The 25,074-nt window shown below is 37.8% G+C and overlaps 1 protein-coding gene across 2 annotated transcripts; it reads right to left on the bottom strand.

Annotated features, from left to right (window-relative positions):
* Positions 1 to 1,114: 1,114 nt before the first annotated feature.
* On the bottom strand, positions 1,115 to 24,249 carry LOC131971696 (RNA-binding motif, single-stranded-interacting protein 2-like). 2 transcript variants are annotated; one of them, XM_059333252.1, is made up of 14 exons: positions 23,989 to 24,249; positions 15,998 to 16,203; positions 11,928 to 11,986; positions 11,137 to 11,228; positions 8,765 to 8,922; positions 8,469 to 8,548; positions 7,696 to 7,805; positions 7,543 to 7,589; positions 7,374 to 7,467; positions 6,679 to 6,729; positions 6,430 to 6,540; positions 5,258 to 5,338; positions 5,075 to 5,180; positions 1,115 to 4,992 (listed from the first exon to the last, which is right to left on the bottom strand). In XM_059333252.1, exons 1-13 carry the CDS (start codon positions 24,058 to 24,060, stop codon positions 5,088 to 5,090), a joined length of 1,254 nt encoding a protein of 417 aa, XP_059189235.1. In that variant the 5' UTR covers positions 24,061 to 24,249; the 3' UTR covers positions 1,115 to 4,992; positions 5,075 to 5,087. The 2 variants fall into 2 exon arrangements, with proteins under 2 accessions (XP_059189235.1, XP_059189236.1); XM_059333253.1 differs by having other exon boundaries at positions 5,075 to 5,165.
* Between the last annotated feature and the right edge of the window lie 825 nt (positions 24,250 to 25,074).

Genomic DNA, 25,074 nt, shown 5'->3' with positions numbered 1-25,074 from the left:
AACATCTGAATTGTTGCAATTTTTAAAGACTAAAGTTAACTGGATTTATTTGTCCCACAGTTTATTTTACCAGCTGTTAACTTTGATTATGTGTTGGTCACTATTATTTAAAACTGACTCATTTTGAGAAAATGAAGCAACAGAGGTCTTATTTAACTTAAATCACAAGTGAACACAAGAAAATAACTTTTTGAAGTTCACCGTTATTTTTTTTGGTTAAAGCCGCCAAAATCATTTTTGCGGGTCAGTTTATAAGCCGCACTTAACTTGTCCCAATTAAACATCACATACGTGATCAAATATGGACAACACCTGACTTATTCTGAAAGGATTTCCCACACAGGTTTTTTTCTCCGAGGAGAGAGGGATCTGTGTGTCATGGATCATGGTTTAACATCTCCATGTTAAACCAAAGGGGAAACAGTCGGCGATCGACACTTTGACACAGTAATTAAGGCAGGTTAACTGTGAAAAATGTATGCGCTCCATAATCAGAATCACAAGTACTTTATTGATTCCCGGAGGGAAATTCGGTGTATATAAAAATAGTGGAAATAGCAGAATATATAGACTTAAGAATCTTAACATCAAAACATATAGACTTCAATATACTATCATTGCACAAGTAAGCAGCAGTACGCAGGTGAAGTCTAAAATATGACAATAGATGAAAAAAATATATATATCCCCTCATATTTAGAACGGGTTATTGATGGTGGAAAACGGCATTTCCCCTCCATTTTCTGAGAGCTATAAACTATATATATATATTTTTTTTTTAAATGCCAGCTGTGTGTAGTTTGAATTTAGACATGAAACACGTTTTAAATAGAGCATAAAAGACCACCGCACATTCTCACGGGAAGTTCACTTTTCATACATGTGGCGTGTGCGGGAAAAACAGCGTGAGCAATGTTTTGTGCGTACGCAGCGTTGATGCATGAGGCCCCAAGATGCCAGGAAAATGATTGTTTCATTTCGTGCATTCTTCAAAGATTATTATCAAATTCAAGCAACCTGTAAAACATAATTAAAATAAAGCATGTTCCCAAACTCTCAAGACTTTGTATGAACACTGCAAACAACCCCCTTATGTAACAAAGAGCACAAAAAGCACAGTGAAAAACTTTTTATTAAAAAAATGACAAGTTCCAAATCAAACCAAGTTAAAAGTTTAATAGCTGTAGGATTTTTTTTTCTATGAAGAAGACAAAGACCTGCATCATGGCACAGACGGACAAACATTTACTGAGGAGAGGTTTGATGCACAAAACAAACTGCACAGACATCTCTGAACATGAGTTACAAACTGACCCCAAATGTGACTCGATACACTCGATGACAACTAAAAGATTTCTAAATACTCAATCCAACGTTAGCAGCAATATTTCTTTAGACTCAATAAGCCACCGTTCAGTTTTTCTTCAACATTTTGGATAGAAATCATGGAATGACAATGGAACACAAAATAGTAATTTAAAGATGTAAATATTTCTTTGCTTCATAGATCTATGTTCAGAGTAGTTTGATACAACAAAAATCTTTTCGACATTAGCAGTGCATGAAAAAACAACAAGCCCATCAAATCTGAGTAGCACTTCACCATCCTTTCAAGTGAAATCTAAGGCATTTCTGTGAAGTTTAATTCTCTCTTGGAAATGAACTGTCTCATGGTTTAAAAGAAGGACAACTGCATCAATTACTAAACAAGAAAGCAAACAGGACACATCAAATATAACCAGAAGCTGGATGGAACCGTGAAATAAAAGTAGGGTAGACAAGGGGGCAGCACCCACTTTCATTCACAGAAAGCACACCTGCTATATATTTTATTTAGACTTCCTACATTTTTTACAGTCATATTAACAACTACATTTTGGTATGAAATAGTTCCCTTTTTATGCAGCAGTTTCACTAACAATTAATGCACCGATAATGAGTGTGTCAGTCAGAAAAGAAACTTATATATGAATGAAAAGCTTTGTGAACCAGGATGTGAAGTCATATTGTGAGGTGATCCATTGTCATAATGTGAGGTGTCTGTTGGATATCTGTAGTATTGCATTTATAAGGATAATAAATTAATTGCATAGATCGTCAGACCTTGGGCGTGTTTTCCAAACATTGGACGGAAGAGTTAAAGGATGTGGACACAGTACCAGCTGTGAACAGCCATGAGACCTGTTGGTTATTGCCTGTGAACCTTGCACACAAACTGAATCTACATTTCTCTGGCAGGATGAGGTAAGTCAAGTTTTTGAACATATATTTCTTTTACTCTGTTCCCAACTGCTTGGGGCGCAACTCTGTAACAATGCATCTGAACCGAGCAGACATAATTCACCCATGATCAGGACTTTGTGACACAGACTGAGCTGAAGTGTCTGTTACAAAATAAACATTAAAGCCTCTTTGACATCAACACTGTAACTAGAACAAGAGAAGTATGCAACATACAAACAAATCCATATTTAAAAAAACAAAAAAACCTCTATTTATCACTATTTGAAGCACACAATACACTATCAAAAATAAAAACAAAACTTCTTTGAAAAATAGGATCTTAAAAGTTTAAAAACTGAATAAAAAAATTAAGAAAACCTTTAAATAAGAAAAAAACACATGAGGGTGAAAAACAGAAATGCAGAAATAGATGCAAACACACAACAATGGCCAGTATTAAAGCATCTCTGTACTGGCCATAATAATCCATAATAAACCTTGATAGTGTTTTCTGAAGATATAACAGGACAGAGCTGCACTTTATCAGTTGATCTCCATGTCTTTGTCATAACAACTTCATACTCTAATAACAACATCTAATTCTTGCTTCAGAAAATGTATTTTTGGGATGCAGATATTTCCCTTTTATAAAAGGGACAAAAAACAACAACAACACAGCAATACGTGAACTGCCATGTTCGGACAATTTGGTATAATATTGTTATTAAAATAACTGAAGCATTACTACACCGATAAAAGGAAATCAAAAGAAAACCTAAATACATTTAAATCTCTTATTTACAGGCAGCTCTGTGAGAGATGTGATCCCTGTTGAGAAACTTTGGATTTCATCAAGTGGAGCAGCTCAACGTGAACTAATAGTTTATCTGATAATATTCATCTCTGGAATGGTTTAAATCTATTTAGCTCATCTCTGTGAAATCGTCTCTTAATTTTCTCTTCTTTGTAATCTTCTGATTGTCTGAAGCTTTTATGAGATTGTTGGAAACTATACATTATTTGAGAGTCAAGTGCCAAAAGGAAGTGATGCTGCCTCGGGTAAGTACAGAAGCCCTGAGAGCAAGTGAGAAAAACAAACAAAACATTTCTGGTGATCCACGCTATATCTGATCTAATAGTTTTCTCTCCTGTGTTTATGACATTCAGTTCGGATAAGGAAAACGTCTGTGATCTCAAGTGATTCAGTGCTTAAAAACATCATGGCAGATCCTGTATATTATCTCTTTTCTTATGTGTTTGTTACGCATAGATCTGTGTATGGACTGCTGTGATGCCTAACACCATCATATGCTGAGCAGTGGTGGTGAGTAACTAAGTACATTTACTCAAGTACTGTACTTAAGTATAATTTTGAGGTACTTGTACTTTACTTGAGTATTTCCATTTTATGTAACTTTAGACTTCTACTTCACTACATTTTGAGGTAAATATTGTACGTTTTACTCCACTACATTAAACTGACAGCTTTAGTTACTTTTCATTTTGAGATTAAACATGAACAACATGATACATTTAAAGTGATGAGACATTTTTTTTTAATTAAACCTCATAACTGTATATTGAGTAGTTTAAATAAGACATGCCTTGAGAAGTTTTAAACACTGCTTGAATAAATGCATCAATAATAATAATCCAATCATATATTTGGAATATATATAACAGTCTGAGTGGGGTCATTCTGCATAATGAGTACTTTCACTTTTGATACTTTAAGTACATTTTGATACTGATACTTTTGTACTTTTACTGAAGTGAATTTTGAATTCAGGACTTTTACTCATAGTGGAGTAATTCTTCAGTGAGGTATTAGAATTTTTAGTGTTAGGGTTAGGGTTGACAATTTGCAGGCTAATGTCTTGTAATCCAGTTTTAACAGATAATCTAGAGAAATAATCCTGCAGAATTATTTTTTTTTCACCTGGCAAAACTTTTCCACCTCTTTCCCAGATGATAAAGGGAACTCAAAAACAAACCAGAGGGAAAACAATTTAGATCAGACTTAGAATATAGATCACTGTAATTGTTTTTCTCACTTGCCTCTCAGGGCTTCTGTTGAAAAGGTTTTTTACCTGATAACCTTGCTGCCACTTCAAGAGACGCTAATGCAAGTCAGCATCATATCTGTCTAAAATATGAGTTATCAGCTTTTTGGATGACTTTTGTTTCTTTTTTTAGCCTTTCGAGTCTTCTGTATTCAAATATTTGCACCAATCAATCAAACTAGGACACATGAAGCTAGAAACACACCAAAACAAAGAATTATGTACAAAAAGGCAGGTTCAAAGCCTGAAAGTATCAGACGAAAAAAGTAAGATCAGCATATCTTACAAAAAAAAGGTCAAAACAAAACATGACTCAAAATAAAACATGGTGTTGAAATGTTCTTTTCCTGGTTTCATTCTAGCTCCCCGGAGTTGTAGTAGAAAAGAATATGAAAAAAACCCTTTTCAAACATTTGTAGTGTGTGTTTGTGTGTGACTGTTATCAAAATAGATGCTCCTTGTTCTCCTCCTCCGTCTCACATTGCCTGCCATCCTCCAGCCGTGCTTGTTTGGAGTAAAAGAGTTTGTTTTAAAATATGAGTTTGTAGAAAATATCTTTTTTTGTTTGTTTTTTTGATTTGTTTTTGTCCTTTCTGTGTAACAGTCCATGTTCCTCCCGAGTGTCTGGTGCCTTACGTGCAGAGTCACTGTGCTGAGTTTCAGCACTTGGGGCCCCTTGAGAGTCACTGCGGCTCCAGAGGAGGATCTGAGAAGTGAGGAACACGAGTTACTGCTGCACCGTCTCCTTTCACAGTAACATCACAGTGAGATAAATGATCAAAACCCACCTGTGCCGCCTCTTCACTTGTTATGCTGGTAGGTGTAGGTTGTGTGTTCTGTGGGCGTCTCAATGGCAACAGGTGGTTGGACGGCACTTTCCTGAGAGGGAGGCAGCTGAGATTAAACCCATGAGTGATTGTTTTGCACAACATTTTAACGGTTCTAGTGACAGATACAAAAAAGATAGTTACCTCAACTGAGATGTTGGTGGCAGGCACTTGGGTGTACTGGGGGATGTAGGTCCCCTGCATAGATGTGTTTGCAGGCATATACTGCAGGAGAGAGGAGACAATACGTTCATTAGACCAGTGGTAGAGAAGTATAAAGACTATAATGTACATTATGTGAAATTAAATATTCAGTATCATCAATGTAAAACTCTTTTGGATGAGAATGTGTTCTTCAAATTATATACAGTGCTTAACAAATGTATTAGAGCACCGGTTTATGCCACAGCTGACCTAAATACAGTATTAGTAATTACCAAAATCATTTTTTATGTTTCTGTAATGGTCAATACACCAGTATATAGATGCTCTTTAGCCGAAATGATATTTAAAATTTTAAATATAATTATTTTTGTTAACCATACATTTTCAAATTTACTGTTTTCATAAAAAATGTAAAAATAGTAAAGCACATTATAATTTCTTGATGTCACATTAGAGTAATTTACTTGCATTTCTGAACAGAAAAATTAGTTTTGGTGGTTGAATGTATTGCTTGATTAATTTCTGACTTGCAGGATCAAATCTGGGTATAAAAAAGTGAATTCAGTTTGTTAATTGCCAAATAAATACCAATAACATTTTAAGTTTTAATCAAGCTTTTGAAAGATTTCTAAAATATTTACATTTTCTCGTTTTTTATGACAGGTGGTCTAATACATTTGTTAAGCACTGTATATGTTTAAAGATGCTACATTGAATGTGTTCTTCAAATTATATACAGTGCTTAACAAATGTATTAGACCACCGGTTTATGCCACAGCTGACCTAAATACAGTATTAGTAATTACCAAAATAATTTTTTATGTTTCTGTAATGGTCAATACACCAGTATATAGATGCTCTTTAGCCGAAATGAGATTTTAATTTAAAAAAATATATATAATTATTATTGTTAACCATACATTTTCAAATTTACTGTTTTCATAAAAAATGTGAAAATAGTAAAACACATTATAATTTCTAAATGACGGACCGACGGACCTACCTACCTACCTACAATTCTACAATGTCATTAAGCAGATGCTTTTTTCCAAAGCGCTGTACAAATGAGAGATAAAACAACACAAGCAAGGATGAAGTCAAGAAACGTAGCAAGAGTAAGCTGAATGCCTAATACTCTGCTCTTTACTGACTGTGCCACTGCTGCCCATAGAGAGGTGGCTGAGCTGCTGCGTCAGGGGCCCCATCATGGAGGTCGGCTGGATGGACATGGTGTGGTCCATTCCTGGTGTCAGGACTGCTCCCTTTAAAAAAATAAAACACATACAGCCAGTGGCATTAAAACAATAAGACATAGGTAGCAGGTAACAGAATATTAAAGGGCTTCTTCTGCAACAAATACAGGCAGGAAGGTGAACAGCTTTAAGGTTCAAGATACTCACTGTGGGCGGCATGATGTATGACTGATGGTGTAGCCAGGATGGGTTGTGTACCTGCAGGAACAAGAAAGAAGATCAAATAAAAAGTTTGGCCAAATAAAAAAAAAGACAAGCAAAGCTGTCTTATGTAATCATTTTTAATAATTATTGTCAATTAATTTTACTTAGATTAGTCTGCTATCTCACTATTTCTATCTTAATTCCTATTTTTTGTAATTTTTGTTATCATTTCCAATTTCTTCTTCTTCTTCATATTATTATAATTATAATTATAATTATAATTATAATTATTATTATTATTATTATTATTATTATTATTATTATTATTATTTTGCGATCAAATGTTTATTGAAATTATATATGTCTAAACAAGACCAGAAATATACAAACTTAGAGACAGGAAAATAAAGGAAATAAAACATTATGAAAATAATTAAATACAAAACCAAATTATGTGTGATGAATAAAAGGAAGAGAATAGATATAGATATAATAAAATATATAGGTGATTATTATTGTTGTTTTCAAATAAATCTTTTTTTCTCGTATAATACATGTTAACTTGTAAAAAGTATTATCATAATTAAAGTTTTTATATCTAAAATGCTGATGCATGTATGTCCTGAAAATTTCAATAACAAAAACACTAACTAAAAAAAACAACTAATTAACATTCAAGCTTTGAGGGGCTGATCTACCTGGTAGGTGGACACAGGTGAATGCATGTACGGAGAGAGGGAGGTCGGCCCCATCATCCGGTTTGGGGCGATGCTGTAGGGAGAGGAGTAGAACCTGCAGAAACACACACTCATTAGTCACCACAACACAACAACATCCCTCTGGGTGAACACAGGCAGCAGCACTGACCCGTTCTGTAAGGCTGTGGTCGGGTCATAGGTAAGAGTCATTCCTCCCTGGAGAAAAGAGACAAAGGACTGTCATTATGAGGCTGATCACAGGCAGTGTTACATAATAAAGTGTTTTTACAGAAGTCATTACGATGTGAGGAAATAAACTCACAGTCTCGCCATCTCTCGTCCAGGGCCGGCCGTTCTGCAGATATTTGCCTTGGCTTTGACGCTTCTTCTGGCCGCCATCAGCAAATTTACACAACAGGGGCTCTGGCGGCACTGGACCATGGAAATATAAATTCATATATAGATGAATAATGACTATAATGTACATTATGTGAAATTAAATATTCAGTATCATCAATGTAAAACACTTTTGGATGAGAATGTGTTCTTCAAATTATATACAGTGCTTAACAAATGTATTAGACCACCGGTTTATGCCACAGCTGACCTAAATACAGTATTAGTAATTACCAAAATCATTTTTTATGTTTCTGTAATGGTCAATACACCAGTATATAGATGCTCTTTAACCGAAATTATATTTTAAATGTAAAATATAATTATTATTGTTGACCATACATTTTCAAATTTACTGTTTTCATAAAAAATGTAAAAATAGTAAAGCACATTATAATTTCTTGATGTCAAATTAGAGCAATTTACTTGCATTTCTGAACAGAAAAATTAGTTTTGGTGGTTGAATGTATTGCTTGATTAATTTCTGACTTGCAGGATCAAATCTGGGTATAAAAAAGTGAATTCAGTTTGTTAATTGCCAAATAAATACCAATAACATTTTTAGTTTTAAACAAGCTTTTGAAAGATTTCTAAAATATTTACATTTTCTCGTTTTTTATGACAGGTGGTCTAATAAATTTGTTAAGCACTGTATATGTTTAAAGATGCTACATTAAAACTAACTGAAAGAAAGCTCACCTGGAACTCCAGGTGGAGTCTTGATATATTTTCCATTGAAATGTTGGATGATGGCTTCACATTTCTCTGTTGACTCCATCCTATAAGAAAAGGTTTAATTCAATGATTATCACAAAACAAGCAATATGTCTAACAAAGAGATGGTATACCTGCACCGGCCACCAGATGGCTCACTCATCATGATTAATACATTTGTGCAACTGGGTAGTTTCTTCAAAGCACAAGAGGCTACACCATCATTAATCAACTTTAACCAGCTCTCCTAAGACATGTGACTGAACAACAGCAGCTTATACCTGGCAAAGCCCACTCCTCGGCTGGTTCCGTTGCTGTCACGGAGGATGCGAGTGGAGATGGCCTGGCTGAAGGGCTTCAGCATGTTCTCCAGCTCCTGCTCGTCCATGGACATCGGCAGATTGGAGATGTATAAGTTGGTGGGGTCCTGCTCCTGTTGCTGAATAGAAAGAAAGCCACAAGAGGATTAATGAATGAGGATGTGGAGCAGACAGAGCTCTTTGTTCCCTTCATTCACAGCTGCATTATGATGTCAAGAGCCACACAAAAGCTGTCAGCAGAAGTATGAAAATGTATATAACCTTTTGACAGGAAGTGTGTGAGGTGTCTGGTATTTGAAAGGCTGGCAGGTGCACATTAGATAGTTAAAAAAAACAATCTGAGAGAGGGCAGAGAGTTTAAAGGCAGGTTTCATTTAGGCGTGAGCTGCATGGATGAGGTCTAAAGAGAAAAGAAATATTCAGAAATGGAGAGATGGTGAGATAGTATTCTGGCTGGACTTCCACTGAACTTCTCTCTCATTCTGACTCTATTTCTGTCTCCTCTACTTTTATTCATCCAACTCGCTGCTTTTCTTCTTCACGCTCCTCTCACATACTCCATCACCCATACATTATTACAAAACGGGTAGAAGACAGGCCCTTTGTAAGAGACACGCCTCTTAGGAGGATAAAAGCGTAGGATCCAGGTAATGTGATATCAAAGCATAATTACATTTCTAATGGCTCTCCATCCATGGCTGATTTAAAATGATTATGTGCTCTCGCTCGGTGGAGAATAACAGCCGAGAGACATTTTGGACAAAGACCTTTGGAAATGATCTGAAGAACATCTAACGCATTGTGCTATTATCGTCCCCACAAGCCAAACATTATCATCCTTTTTCCTAGGACATGACAATAATATGTCACTTGCATTCAAGCAGTTATATTCATGTGGTAATCCTGACCTTGAATGCAGACACAGAGGCCTGCTCTGTTGGCCTGCATAAATCAGACAAATTATGCAGCTTTTAAATTTGAAACTATTAGAAAACAAACTGAAAGAAGCTCCAAAAGTGCCATCGTTTCATTTTATGCTTTCAAACTATTTTGTAGGCTTTTTCTTTTCTCTTCCTCCTGCTCAAACAAATTCAATTTGACCAACAGCATCTTGTAAAATAACCAATCTGTATCACCCTCTAACCATTATGCATATTCATTATCTCAGAGTGCAGATGTGATTAAAAACCTGTAAATGCAGTGTGAATTAATTTTCACCCCATGAATTATGCATGTGCTATTGCTGCGACCTGTGGTGAAGGTGATTTCTCCTTCACCTCCTCCCTCCTCCTCTTCCTCCTCCGCAGCGGCGCGAACTGGAGATGAAGCTCAAACCCATGAGAGCGAGCAGAGAAGTCCTGCTGCGGGTGAGTCAGAATGAGTCAGAGAGAAATCTGACGCAAACATAAGCCTCGTTGTAAACCCGGAGTGAAGGGGTGAGTGGAATCAAGTTATTCTGCGAGCAAGGAGCCGTATGAATGTCAGTGATCCAGCTTAGCGGCAGATCAGCTTTCCCAGGGTGCTGCTGGTGGTGTGCGTCGCTTGTGAGTGTGTGTCATAATCCGGTTGAGGCAAGGCTGGTGAAGTGCATGTGTGATTGTCAAGTGTGCGTGCGTGTGCGTGTGTGTGTGTGTGTTGACAGGGCGGGTGGCTGGGCACAGGGCCCTGCTGACTGGGGAGCTGCTCAGACACTGAGTCAGATGCCACCAGAGAGAACACACAGGTCCTTTGTATGGGGAGCTCAGAGAGCAGGCCCTGGGACACACTCCCTCAACACCGTCACCACTATGGAGCACGCACATCATCTACACACATGTACCTGTTTGCATCCAGGCAGTCTTGTTTGTGCAGACACATATTCTACAGTGCATTTTTACCCATAAATACACTGATTTAAGCGTACACGCAGCGAGTACACCACCCTGCAAACACATGCACACACACACGCACACACGCACGCACGCACGCAACCACACACACACAAACTGAGGCTTAATTGGCTTATATTCCTGAACTCTGGCTCATATAACAATAACAAAAAAAACATGTGGCGAGAGCAAGATAGAGAAAGAGCTTGCAACAGCTTTAACGGAGAAATTCATAAGAAGCAGATAAGGCAGAGGAACAACCTTTCTGCTGCAAGGTTAATAATTCAGCCTTTAATTTATAATTAATTATTCATCATTCAACTTTTATGCTGAGTCACTGTTAAAATGCATGAAAGTTTTTTTCTCCCGTGCTGAGAATTTAACTCTTACAATTTGATTGAAGTTGACAGTAAGTCGTAGGAAATAAACGCACCAAATATTGACATCTCCAGTGGAGGTTCTTACCTTGGCCATCTGAGCCTGCACTCCACCCGCCTTCAGCGCTGTCACCGCCTTCTGAGCTGAGGCCGGACTGTCAAAGTCAACAAAGCCATAGCCTGCAGTGAGCAAGACATACAGCAAGACATACACGTTGTGACAATGAGATATGCATACCGCAGGACTTTATGGACACAGGCATGTAATGTGAGCTCATGAAGCACTCATACTGTTTGAATCTGAAGAGACAGACAGTTAGCTTTGCTTCTCCACAGAGGACAGATGTAGAGTTATACAACACTGTCTATATTATCGCACAATACACACCTCAGAGATAGGTATAGATAGATAGATAGATAGATAGATAGATAGATAGATAGATAGATAGATAGATAGATAGATAGATAGATAGATAGATAGATAGATATACTTTATTTATCCCAAGCTGGGAAATTACAGAAAGCTGGGAAATATAGCGTGAAATATAGCATGTAACACACAGTAAACACCTGTCAAAATAAGGTGTCAGTGAATTAATGATCTACTGAGGACATAAAGTCATAGAGATTTGTGAATGAGTCACAATCTGACAACACAGTGGTGTATGGAGTGACTGAACGTTAATCTGCAACTATTTTGATAGCAAATTCAATGTTTAAGTGAGAGTTTCAGCTTCTAAGATACAAATATTTTCCGATATATTGTATATTCTGCAGAATTTTCCTAAAAAACAATGTATGTGTGTATAAATGAGCTTGCTTTTCCATCCCTCTATGAACTGATGTTACTTTAAAGCAGCTGATGCCTTGACGCCTCACCTTTGCACTTGTTGGTGGTCTTATCCAGGATGGCCTTGGTAGACACAATTTTCCCATATCTGAAAAACAATGAGGTTTACAATCAAGTTTGGTCCCCATTCTGTGTTGAAAAATAATGCCTTGTTTACATTTCATATGAGCATTGCAACATTGCTGAGACAACATGGTTTCTCTCTCTTAACTCAACAAACCCTAAAGGACTGAACTCAATAATGAGTAAATTACAATTCATCCGAAAGCTTTAGTGCAATGACACTTACTAAATACAATAACCCACCTGATATAAAAAACAATGTGCATGGGGAAATCTTTAGAGAAAGAGTTGGTCATAAATTAAATGAAATAAGAATAATGTCCCGTGGGATTGTGCATGCTAGAAAAAAAACTATAGATTTCCAATATCTTCTTCCTTTCTACCCTCACAGGGGTTAATGGAGATTGTAACTCAAGGCTAATCCATCATGGCGTGAAAATATGCTACAAATAAATGTCTCTTTTGCATTTCCAGATTGCTTCACAATACATTGTCAATTTAGAAATTCTGCATTATCTATCCAGCTGGCCAGCTACAGACACTGCAGATACATAGGATGGCTCCTGGCATAGGCAAATGCTTGTGTGCGGCAGAGTGTCTATCGGTTCCCATCTCTCCAGGCATGTGCATGCAGTGTAATCTGATATGCCTCTCCTTGGCTGTCCTGTCCAATGCTGGCTCCCAGCCATACTCTCATTCTACTAACCAGCTTCTCTCCAGGCAGCACTCTGCCCTCCGCTGGGTCTTAGTGCCTCTCAGAACACAGTCCAGCTCTCATCCAGTGACACTGCACCACCACCACATTTCATCCAGGCTGCAAGAGTCACTTTCAAAATCTGCTCTATTGGTCAGGATTATGCGATGACCTGCTAAAATTGTAATCTGACAATTAATCTGTTGGATTACTCCAAATCGGAAATGAAATTATGTCTTTAAAATTAATTTGGGATTAATTTCTCTTCAGAGAAAAAAATTAATCTGAAATCTTTATTTAATTACCACAGTGACTTAACGTCATCTGTGAAAATGACTACTTTCTTATATACAAAAAACAATATAAAACCATTCTAAATTATTGATTTGAACACAAAAACATGATGCAATGTCAATATTGGAACTGCATAATACGGAGAAAAAAACTCATTTCATTTTTTAAATTATTATTTCGACTGATCTTTTGCAATGGCAATATGACTCACAATAATGGAGGTAATTATCATTTTGCATCATTATACACATTTTGATTGAAAACATGGTAAATGGACTGCACTTATATAGCGCTTTTATTCAAAGCGCTTTACACTACAGACTGCGCACATTCACCTACATACATACTGGTGGCCGAGGCTACCAGTGCACACTGGTGCCACCTGCCACCATTGGGAATTCATTCATACATCGGTGAACGCAGCATCATTGGGCCATTTGGGGTTCAGTATTTTGCCCAAGGATACTACGACATGTAGGCTGCCATGGTCAGGGATTGAACCACTGACCTTCAGACCAATGAGTAACCGCTCTACCAAACTGAGCCAAAGGCGACCCATAGGATCTCCACCAAACACAAATGTTTTCTTTAGTTTGTATAATAGGATTTGTTGGCCGGGACATCTCTGCAGCACCACCAAACTTCATTCAGATCAGTATACTGACAAGTTTTGTCCTTTAAAAAATATAATTTGTCCTGTGATTTGAATATTGCTGTTGTCCATGTTTGGATTTTTGATAAAAATGTGTTTTGTACATCCCTAGTGTATAAATACACCTATTATTTTTTTACATAGTTGTGTCCATAATAGTCCTATGTCCATGCTTTACATTTATTTGTCCAGCATTGTTGAGCAATGCATGCTTGCCATTTAAGATGATTCTGATTCTGATACATGTTATGAATATAAATATTGAAATATTGCATACACAGTATATTGAGATTTATTTGAATGAATCTATCCAGTTCCAATACAGAGCAATGCAAGAAGACCAAACCATCATTGGTTTGATCCTAAAATACTGTTTGATTCCCTGTTATTCTATTTGTGTTTACATAAAAACACTTTGATATGTATCAATAATTATCCATAAATATAAATGTCCATAAAAATAAAGTTTTCCCTTGACATTCAAGGCCTCATATACAGATTTTATATTATGTTATAATAATGTATCTCATACACAATCTCTTCAAACTGAATCTAACCAGTGTTGGTTTACTTCATATATAACATGATAATTTTATGGTTCATTACTGATTTTAAGCCTTAAGACGTCTCCAACTGGACTGGATGGATGTGCCAACATTGTGTTCCTATATCTTCATATTCATTATGACTGTGAGCACACAGCACTCCCACCAGTCTTCACATTATGAGTAACATTTAAGCTGTGAGCTGTACTTGCTGCACACCCCTGCTTGCACAGTTGAGAGACCCGCTTACTGAATTGCGCTCAGAGGTCTCGGACTACATGATGCAGAGCGAAAAAAAGGGGCTGCAGACTCAGCCATGTGTGAGAGAGAGCATAGCAGAGTCCAGCCCCGATGTCCATCCATGGCCAACCACCAGAAACGGACCAGAGCAAGGCACCCAGAGAGACAACTGCAGAGGCCGGACATGCAAAACCAACCCCCATCCGATCCTCTCATCCCTCGCTCCCAACACAGTACATCTCAGAGCGTGCATACAACAACTCCCAGTGTGGGGGAGGGGAGCTTTGTGAGTGTTGTGCTCTGTTACTGTGCACAAATTTGCTGCTTAAACTTAAGTTAACTAAGTCGAATTCCCTCCATAACTTGTCTTCCTACTGTTTTACATTCTCATCTGTGAGCATTCCCCCTATTAACCATTATTGGAAAGAGTGTCGTCTCCAAGTCTAGTTTAACTGAGAATTACATTGGCCTTAATGTGATCTGCTAAAAGGCAAATTTCATGCAGTGATTTTATCTGCTCTGTAAAAGCAGAAATATGAGAACTACCCCCACAGAACACCACCTGACACACAAACTCTGAACTCCATTCACTCCTCCCCCTCTGATTCTCTCCATCCACCCCCTCTTCATGCCATTGCCCTTGTTTGTCTTTCCCTTTCCCCTGGGCTCGCTGTTTCCTGTAGGGTTGGGCAGCCTCATGTGAGCCATATCTTCCAGACAGCTGTAAAATAGCAGGCCTCTCCCTCTCTCTCTCTCTCTCTCTCTCGCTCTCTCTCTCTCCCTTATTTAATCTCTCTCGCTCCCTTTTCCCTCCTTTTCTTTCACTCCTCTCCTCTGCTCTTCTGGTCCTCATCACCAGGCTCCAGAATTCAATTAAGTCAACGCAGACCATTCATCTCAGCCCTGCTTGTTTTGATGTCTTCCACTGAAGGCCTAACAAACATATCAGATGGATTGGATGGTGTTGTTGTTTGATGTCTGACTGCATGCAGCCCACAACAGAGTTTTCACACACTCACACTGATGAGCAACGTAGTGTGGTATTTATAGTGCACAAGATGACTTTGAATTAGGGTTGCATAGTCTCATTGTCGTCAAACAGTTTGATGATAATCTAAAAGACCAAAGCGCAGAGGAGCAATAACTCTTGTAGGACAAAAGTCTAAAATGGAGCAAGAGGAGACATACACAACGAATTTGCGTGAGAGAGGGAGACTAAACATTCTGTACTTAGTCGTTGGAAAGTCTTTGCTGAGCTGTGCTAAAGTGAAAGGTCTTAGTTTGCTGCCAAAATGATTGTTGGTTTTTCCAAAAGGCCACTAAATGATGGGCCTTAAAAACACGAGGATGAAAAAGCGGCCCTCTGCTCCACTCCAGAAATACCTGCTAAGGTGTACTTTAGCATTCATGTGCACTTCAAGTGTAAAGAAAAGCATGTAGTCATGCAATCCTTGATGCATTCAGTCATATATCAATGCACGCAGCACTCTGCTCTATCTTAATCTACTCTGCAATTCTAGCCTGGTTCACATTTGCAGCACGCAGCCAGAGAGAGATTTATTAGGTGTACATCATGTAGAAGTTGGAGCAATTGGTTTTACGATGACTTACGGCTGACAGAGCTTGACAAGATCCTGGTCTGTGGTCCCTGGGTGGAGGCCGCGGATGTACAGGTTTGTTTTGCTCAGCTGCTCTCCCGCACTGCTGCTGCTGCTGCTGCCATTGCTGATGGAGGTGGAGGTGGTGGTGTTGCTGTTGTTGTTGTTGTTGGGGCTTGGGGGAGCCATCTGATGGTTGGAAGGGGACACATACGTCTGCTGCAGAACAAACACAGGGCATAGCAGATTTGGTTTAATCATACACAAAGAAGATAGATACATGAAATGAATTGTATCAACTGATGCAATTGCCAACTGGATATTTAATTGTTTACAAGCTGACTAGTTCAAATTGAAGTCTTATGAGGAGCATGTCAGTTAAAGACACTATTAGCCAGAACACAAGTATCCAGATAGGGCTACAAAGTCAAGAGTCAGGATAGCAATAGCAATTTTGCTGCTTTATTAGACTTGACAGGTCAGACGTGATGAAATTAGATGATATGGAGATGGTAAAGGTTGAAAATGAAGGAACCTTTTAATATGTACAGTCAAAATAAGTTAAATAATACAAACATTAAACATCCCATATTGTAAAAAGTGAGATTTCCATGTGTTTTTTGACCATAAAAGCAGGTCCAGGTGCTATATAAATACTGTGAAAGAATCAAAAAGCTCAGTCTTTTGGGCCTTTGAATGAGCCATCATCCAACTACATCATATATAGGTAGAGAAGTGGCGCGACAGTGGGGCTACAGCTATGTACAGCCAATGATTCTGTGATAATAAGTGCACATAGTACGCTTTTTATCATGAAGCTCTGTTACAGGATGAAATACAGTATACCTTTTGGTTTGACTGTAAAAGTTTAGACCTTACATTCATTGTTATATATTTAATTGTCTCATTCAAACTGACCTACTTTTGAGCAGTAGAACTTCAGTGAAATGCTATATTTGGCAAAGATATACACTATAAAAATTTACAGCATACATGGGAACTGTGCTTTGCCGATCTTGTGATGAGCCCATTTTAATGTAAAACTAAAGCGTATAACATGAAATCTGGTTGGAATTAAAGCGGCTAAGCTCCACACTGCTGCAAGAGAGTCTTTTATGTTGCGGGGTGAAGCTGGAAGGGTTTCTGCAAACAGTTTTCATTGGGAGTATTTGAAACAGTTCCAATCCAAACTATTCACAGGGAGATCTGTGGATAATCCACCGTAACCAGGACAATGTTTCTGGAAAGAGACTTTCAGATTGGCTTTTTCAAATGAAATTTGTCAGGACTTTGAGCAGCAAGAACTAATTCCATGCACCGGTATTGTCTTAGGGTGGTGATAAAAATCCAAAAGTATCTAAATGGAGAGGTACCATTTTTTTTTGTCACTGTACACTGCTCATGGATGCGTAAGTAAGAATGGAGCAGTATGCGAGACTCCACTCACATCATCGCATGTGTATAATGGGCATGTTACTGGTCATGCCATAATGTACCCCCAAATTGAGAAGGGATAAGGAACCACATGTGCACATACACATAATAAATTTGGCTGTTTTCAATGTCTGCATTTAATTAAAAACTGTTTTAATACTATGGACAGGATTAATTGATGTGGATGTCAAATGTGAGCTAAGTCTGTCCTTGGTATTGCCTTCCTCCCAATCCTGGTAGGGGAGGAACTGTTTGATTAGTTAGGGTCAGCAGGCTCGGCCCCGGGGAACAATGGGATAGCTTGTTGGACACCACAAGGTCAGCTGTGGACCATCAGCTTATTAACAGAGAGGGAGTTGTCAAAAGACTGCTAGAATGAGGGTAATTATGACATCTTTCCTTCTCTCTGTGGTGGATCTGCTCTCTACCAGCTTGTACAAGTTGAATACCAGGAAACCCAGAAAACCCAGATTTCACAAAACTTTGAAATTAAGATTTCAACATCTAAGAATAAGATGTGGATGTTTTGTTTCACACTCACAATGTTCACAGTCACAGTGATATATATGAAAGCCCATTTCCTCCAGTGTGACTTAGTATCTCATATAGGACTTAGAATCTTAGTATATGACTTAATATCTCATAACTATGACCTAATATCTCATAGTAATGAGAAAAATTCTCATTATTGTGACTAAGTATCTCATATAGGATTTAGTATCTTATCATATGACTTAATATATCATAACTATGACTTAATGTCTAATGGTAGTGAGAAACTTTCTCATAATTGTGACTTAGTATCTCATGACATAGTTAGTCATAAGTATGGGATATTAAATCATAATTGTAAGATACTATGTTATTATTTTGGTTTGGTTCTGTAGATATCTGCAATGTGACACGATCAAAAGTAGTAAATAAAAAAGTAAAGCAAACTCAAAAACAGTGCAACGTGCCTGGGCGGGACGAAGGGGAAAAATCTAACCAATCCTTTGTGCTGCAACAAGCTACAACCAATCAACTTACAGATCTCTTACTAACCGCGTTTTTATTGGTTACACTTTCATGTCAGTCAACACAGACGTTGACAACATCTTCGCCAAATGTTGGAAGCAGAGTAATGTAATAAAAAACCCACAAACAAGATGTTACCGAGCTGTAATAGACTTGTGGGGAACAAGAGCGTAGCTAACATTTAGCTTGATAGCTCGATGTCCTCTGCAATGGAAGGTAAAGGTTAGCTTCAGCTGTTTTTTGTCTCACTAGTAACGTTAGGTGCTTTTTACCGGTTGTAACGGTATTTTACATTTCTGAAACTTGACAAAACTTTGTTCAACATAAAGTTAAACGTTAAGCCCCTTTCAGAGGGGGAATCTATTAGAGGTGGGAATCAGCAGAGGCCCAACCATACAATTTTATCAGTTTTATATTGTGATTTTAAGCATTTTGCGATATGGTGAGTATTGCGATTCAATATATTGCGATTTAACTGTTTAACTGCATTTTGTGTCCACAGAATTAAATTCAATCAAGAATTATTTTGGCAAATAAGAGAAAATTTCTCAGTCTGTTCATTCACTTCACTTCAGTCTTTTTATTTCTCCAAAATGAGAGTCAAACCCACAGACTGACCAACGAAGAATTCATTCAAACTGAACTGAACTGATATCAAACATGTATTGAAGACAACAATTGCAGCATTTTCTCAAACTTTCCTCAACTTTAGACTTCACTGTTTTGAATTTTTTTTCAATGAAACATAAAAATAGCCTAATTTTGCAGTGTTATTTCGACATGATATCCTGACGCACATCAATAGGTTCCTTAGATCCTCTAGATTCATATGATACCAGTATCTCCAGTATATTCATAAAAGTGAAAATGGCGAAAAAACTGACAGCCCGCCGGCCATTGTAACGCTAAATATCGATACTTGGCGGCCATGAATCGATATAATATTGCCACACAATATATCACGATACTATGCTGTATCGATTTTTCCCCACACCTCTAAAATGGACAGTTTGGCTTTTTGTTTAAAAAATTGGATTTATGGATGTAGTATTTAGTCAAAAATAATAAGTAGATTAATCAAATAGACTTGTGAGAAAAGATTTATGTCATATTCAGTGAATTGAAAAACATTTCTCCAAAGTAATATGAAGTTTGGGTGAAAAGTAAGTTGTTGTTGTTGTTGTTGTAACGTTATAAAATCATGTACCTGGTTGGAGAAACTTTATACTGTAGCCAGCTGATGTCAGGTCTACAGTCTAAAGCAACAAGCAGGTTAACAAGCTAGTACATAGACATAAACCCATTTTGCCATGGACTTGCAAGGAAAAATGCTGTAACATTTGTTCTGATTGGTCTTACGTCTCATAATCTCATAAAGACTAACTTTGGACAAGTATTTCACAGTAAACTTCAAAAAATGTAAACCACATGAGAAAAATACACTTTTATCAATAGCCAAATTCAGGATTTTTTAAAGAAAAAAGGGGAAATGTGTTTATTAAATCAACTGTACTTTCTGAGAGACATCCCTTTTCTTATCATACTATATTTAGTATTTGGGCACATGAGACTGCTGTTTTTCCCACCATAAAAAACAGTAGTCCCACGTGTCCAAAGACTGGATATAGTGTGAAAAGAAAAACTCACTTTCCAGCCAAAGCACATTTCTACAGATACCTGCTGAGGCAAGCCTGTAGAACATTTCCACCAAACTGAAAATTATCATTTCAGTTTTGGGCACAAATTGGCTAAATATGTAAGCATGTATGATGATGTATGAATGAAATGCGAATGCAGTATTTCCCAATACAAAGCTATTTCTACCTGACAGCTAAACCCTAAATATTAGACTAATGTGTACTTTGATATCTCTTATATATATTTTATATACACAGCCGCCCATAAAGTTGGAATAATTTTGTTTTCAGGCACAATCCTCTGTTAATTGTGGTTTCATTTTCATTGTGATATGTTTGAATAAGTTTTGAGAAGATATATACTTTATCTCTCCAGAATAAATCACACTGTCACAATCATTTCATGGAAAGAGGTAAAAACTATTTCATTACAACCTTATGGGCCTTCAGAACTTACTCCCTGTCTTTTCAGTCAGGCTGAGAAAATCACAGTGACTCACAGAGCCCATTCATTTTGGTCCTCTTCTCTAATCTCCCTCTCTTCTTAAGCATCAATAGTACGCTGTTTGTTTTTCCACAATCACAGCCTCTTCCTGTGCTTTCCGTTGCCTTCACTGTAGGCGGGCCGCACAGACTATCAGGAGGGATGCACCTGCAGAGGCCTGGGGAGATAGGATCTGACGGGAGACCGAGTCAGGGCCCAGGCCTGGCTAGTGAGGCCTGTCTAATTAGGATCTGAGCTTGTTAGCGGAAAACACTAATCCCTCTCATGTGCTCTCAAGTCAGAAGGCAGTGTCTCATTAAGATCGCTCTGCTAGGCTCCTTCTGAGAAAAAGATGGCAGTGAGTCAGATCTACACCTACTCCCCATCTGCCCCAGCGCCCAGCAACAGCTCCAGGTGTTTTGCCACCCATGTAAGGTAATGCCAAACACAGGCAGCTATGCATTCAGAACAACACGAATGCAGTTAGAAAGGGAAGGTCAGAAAGTATGGCATACATCTTAAATGTGCATGATCAGAATACCCCTTTTTCAGCTTGTAAGGTTGCCAATTCAGTTAGCTAGTCCTTCCTACTTGTTACTCTTCTGTCCACAGCCGCCAACTTAATATAAACAACATTGTTTCTACATGCATCATAGTGTCACTGCTTAACATTCTTTACATTCCTCTGAAAAACACAAATGTTTGTGTTTCTGTCCTTGAAGTGGACAGAGGTTGTGGGGGACATGTTTTGGTATTAGCTGTCAACGTTAAATTGAACTACATTCCTGGAGGCATCACAGCTCTGTGGGAACTAATAAATACAGGAAATCCTGTGCATATATGACATACACAAATTTACAATTGTGATGATAAATTGGTTAAAAAATGAGGCATTTGTTGTCTGTAATAGCAAAATAATCTTGCCTACGAACAACTGATGTTTAGGTGCTTTACACCACTCTAAAACTACTTCTACTACATACCAATTACTACCACAGAGTATGCAGCTATAGTTCCAGTAAGGTAACCCGGCTCCTTGTATTATTATAATTATTATTATAGTTGTGCAAGAAGCATAACTACAGTAAATGGCCACCAGCATGATGCAGAGAGAGGCAGTGTGCTTCAGGCAGCAGCTGAAGACTGATGAGGTGATTACAGTTGGAGAGAGCAGAGGTGATACCTGCTGGGAGCGCAGGTGACTCAAGGACTTTTTCATCCAAGAGAGAACAATGAGTGCCAAGTGAGGCGCGATGTATGCCTGGAACTCTGTAGCATTAGCAGAGATATGAATCTAATTGTCTGATGCTTGACTGCTACATCTGTATGGCAACACAAAGCTTTTGTGCAACTTATAATGAGGATTGAAGAACAATCTCACAAACTCTTCTTAAGATCATTTGGTTAATTCACTTTCTTAACATATGGTTTCCTATAAAGTCCTTGATAAAACACTTAAAGTGTTAAGAATATTCATTATTTGAATTAGTCCCAAAATAAGATGTATTTTGCCAATCATTATCAACACAATGGTACTTTCCATTACCATACAGTAGCATCTCAATAATGAATAATTATATTGTCAACATCATAATCTCTAGATTGCCAAAACCGTTATTATTCATGCCATGCAACAAGTACATTCCTACAAATAAATGACATTGTATATTGAGAGATATCTGAAATGTGGAGTCCTACCTGCTTGGCTAAAGAAACTTTAAAAGGCACCGTAGAAAAGATCATAGTGTAACAGACAAAATCTCTTTATATGATATTTCTGCAGCTGCAAGGTGGAAAGAACCAAATGAGAAAAGTGATGGAAATCCTTGGTGTCCTGTGGCTACAAGGTGAGACTTCTCCTTGCTGTCCTTATCCTTAGTCCAGTTTCAATAAAAAAGGAAAACACCACAAAACTCTGAACAAATGGTTAAAAAAATGTTTTCAACAGGTATCATGCACCCTGAAGAGACCAGAAATTCTTTGGACGAGGGATTCATCAGTTAGGAGGAATGTTCCGGCTCTCTTCTCCATGTGAACTGAACCACTGACAGACAAGAAATCAAGGTATGTGAAACACACAGGGGAGAAAGAAAAAAAAGACGCAGGGGAGTTAATCGAAAGCAGAGGAAAGGGAGGGGGGGTTTCTTAATCCTTTTCTTTTTCTCCGCCCTTTTTCCCATAGTAAAAGACACAGAACAGAGGTTACCACTTGACGCTGGATTTACAAGTCTTCCCTCTGTGTGACTTTGGCGCTCTTACAATGCAAAAAAAAAAGTGTGTGCAATTCTTCTTTCAAGGAAAGGTTTGAGTTTGCAGAGCCCCTCTTCAAATGAGCACATTGTCTGAATCCAGGATTCCAGGAATTCCAGGTCATTAATCTGTGCAATCTGAATTCCTGCCAGCCGCAAGGCAGGGAAGGGAATAACACAGGGAAAGGAGGGAGGTATTTGATTTCAGCTTTGTTGAAATGTTATTCAAGAAATGCTGAGAGTCCAACATACTTCACCCAAGACACTTTTTTGGCATAAAATCTTAATAGTTTAACAATTTCGTCGAGAATCAGCGCACAAAATGCTGTTCATGGCTGTCTAGTTTATTTACACTGTTGCTAAAACAGTGAAAAGTAAAAAGTCCAGTGTAATCCTGTAATTTCTGTCCCAGAATTTCAAATTAAATCTATAATCTGTACAGGAAAGGTAGTTGAACAATGTCACACCATGAATTATTCATATCAGAAGACAAGCTAATCAATATTAAACCCTATATATTGATCCAGCTCTGTCATTGCTCTATAACTGATCTGCTCATCCCATACAGCCACATATATTACATGTGCATTAGTCTTATTACATGGGCTCTGTAACTTTCCTCTCCTCCATAGTGCCATGCAAACCCTCTCAGTCATCATTAGGACTGAAGGGGTGGGGCATATCGGTACGCGTAAAAGAGGAAAAAAAACTTTGCTAACTTGTAGGTAATTCAATGAAAACATCACCTAAACATTAGGCAGTTGATTCAACCTCCACGAATTCACATTACAGTCGAACATAATTCGCATTTATTACCTTGTTTGCAACCAAACGAGCATCTACAGCGCATTTATAAGCTGCTCTCTACGTACAGGCTTGGTATAGGAAGAGAACAGAGACCGTATCGGGTAGGAGAAAAAAGGCAAACTGTTGTAGTAATCTACAGGCAACAATGTAACGGGCCCTGTGTTAGTTTGTAACAACGTAGAAACAACACGAGAAAGCCGACAGCGAAGGTTGCAACAGCAAGTATGAGAGAGTTTAAACGTTCAAGGACACTGCAGCTTAAACAGCCGAGCAGCTTTTAACTGAAGGGCTCGGAACAACACCGCATCGAGAAAATCACTCACTGTTACAGGCAGGGAGAGAGGGTAGAAGTAGGCTGCGGGGGTTGTTATTTTACCTTCTTGATGTTTTTGCCGGTGTAGCCGTTGTACGGGTTGAATCCTGTCCTTGGCGGCACAGAGAGCAGCATTTTTACACGGCGCTGTGTCCGGAGGAGCGGAGAGCCGAGGCAGTCAGCTGACGTCAGCCAGGGAAATTCAGCCAGGAACAGCGGTAGTGATTGGAGTCGCTCTTCCCAGCAGCACTCTGATCTGCTCCACACACTGTACTGCCTGTGTGCTTACTGTATGTGTGATATCTCCAGCGGTGCAGGAACTATTCAGATACTTGTACAAGTAGCCTACTAATACCACCCTGCAAAAATTCTTGCATTTAAACTGTTTAATTTTGCACCAAAACGTATGAAGAGCTTATAAAATATGATGCCTTTTTTTTTTTTTTTTTTATAAATTAAGCTACCCTACACTATATACAAGATTTCAATAATGAATTAAATCATTCTATTCATAGAAGACAAAATTAATTCAATATAGGCAATAAGTTATGATATATAAGATACATGGTTTTAGATCAAATTGTATTTTGCAGGCCATATTAGGCTTTCATAATATAATGTTTATTTATTAAATAAGGAAGCCTATGCTGACTTATTATTAAATCTCTTTAGCTAATATGTCAGCATGGGCTTCCTCTTTATAATTCTAACTTATGAATACATAAATAAAATTTAGACATATGTATAAAATGTATGTCAATAAATATAATATCATTTTTTAAAAATGTAATATCTATTATGTGTGTGTGTGTGTGTGTGTGTGTTTCTTTATTTCATATGTATTCATAAGTTATGATTAAATAATGAAGCCTAACTAAAGAATAATGGAGAGGGGGTGGGATAAAGTCACTTCACAGTTCTTTCCACTCCTTTTTTTTAATCATGTAATTAGAATTGACTGTTTTCTTTTGGTTTTGTTGGTTTGTTTATTTATGGTCTAAAATGTACATGAATTGAGTGAATCAATCGATCAATCAATCACTCACTCAGTAAATTAGCTGTTTAGCTGACAGATCACTAATTGTCAACTATCTTAATAATAAGTTGTCACAAACCAAAAACCTTAATTATTGCATTTTGTCAATGTAT

Source organism: Centropristis striata, chromosome 5 (assembly GCF_030273125.1).
Source record: "Centropristis striata isolate RG_2023a ecotype Rhode Island chromosome 5, C.striata_1.0, whole genome shotgun sequence".
NCBI lineage: Eukaryota > Metazoa > Chordata > Actinopteri > Perciformes > Serranidae > Centropristis > Centropristis striata.
Note: the sequence above shows the minus strand (reverse complement) of the source record. Positions and strands in the feature narration are given on the sequence as shown.

Coding starts and splice junctions, on each gene's coding strand:
- LOC131971696 (XM_059333252.1), bottom strand. CDS start 24,060: ATGCTGCTCTCTGTGCCGCCAAGGACAGGATTCAACCCGTACAACGGC. Junction 7,806..8,468: donor GACTCCACCTGGAGTTCCAG/GTGAGCTTTCTT, acceptor TCCATGGTCCAG/TGCCGCCAGAGCCCCTGTTG. Junction 6,541..6,678: donor CATACATCATGCCGCCCACA/GTGAGTATCTTG, acceptor ATTTTTTTAAAG/GGAGCAGTCCTGACACCAGG.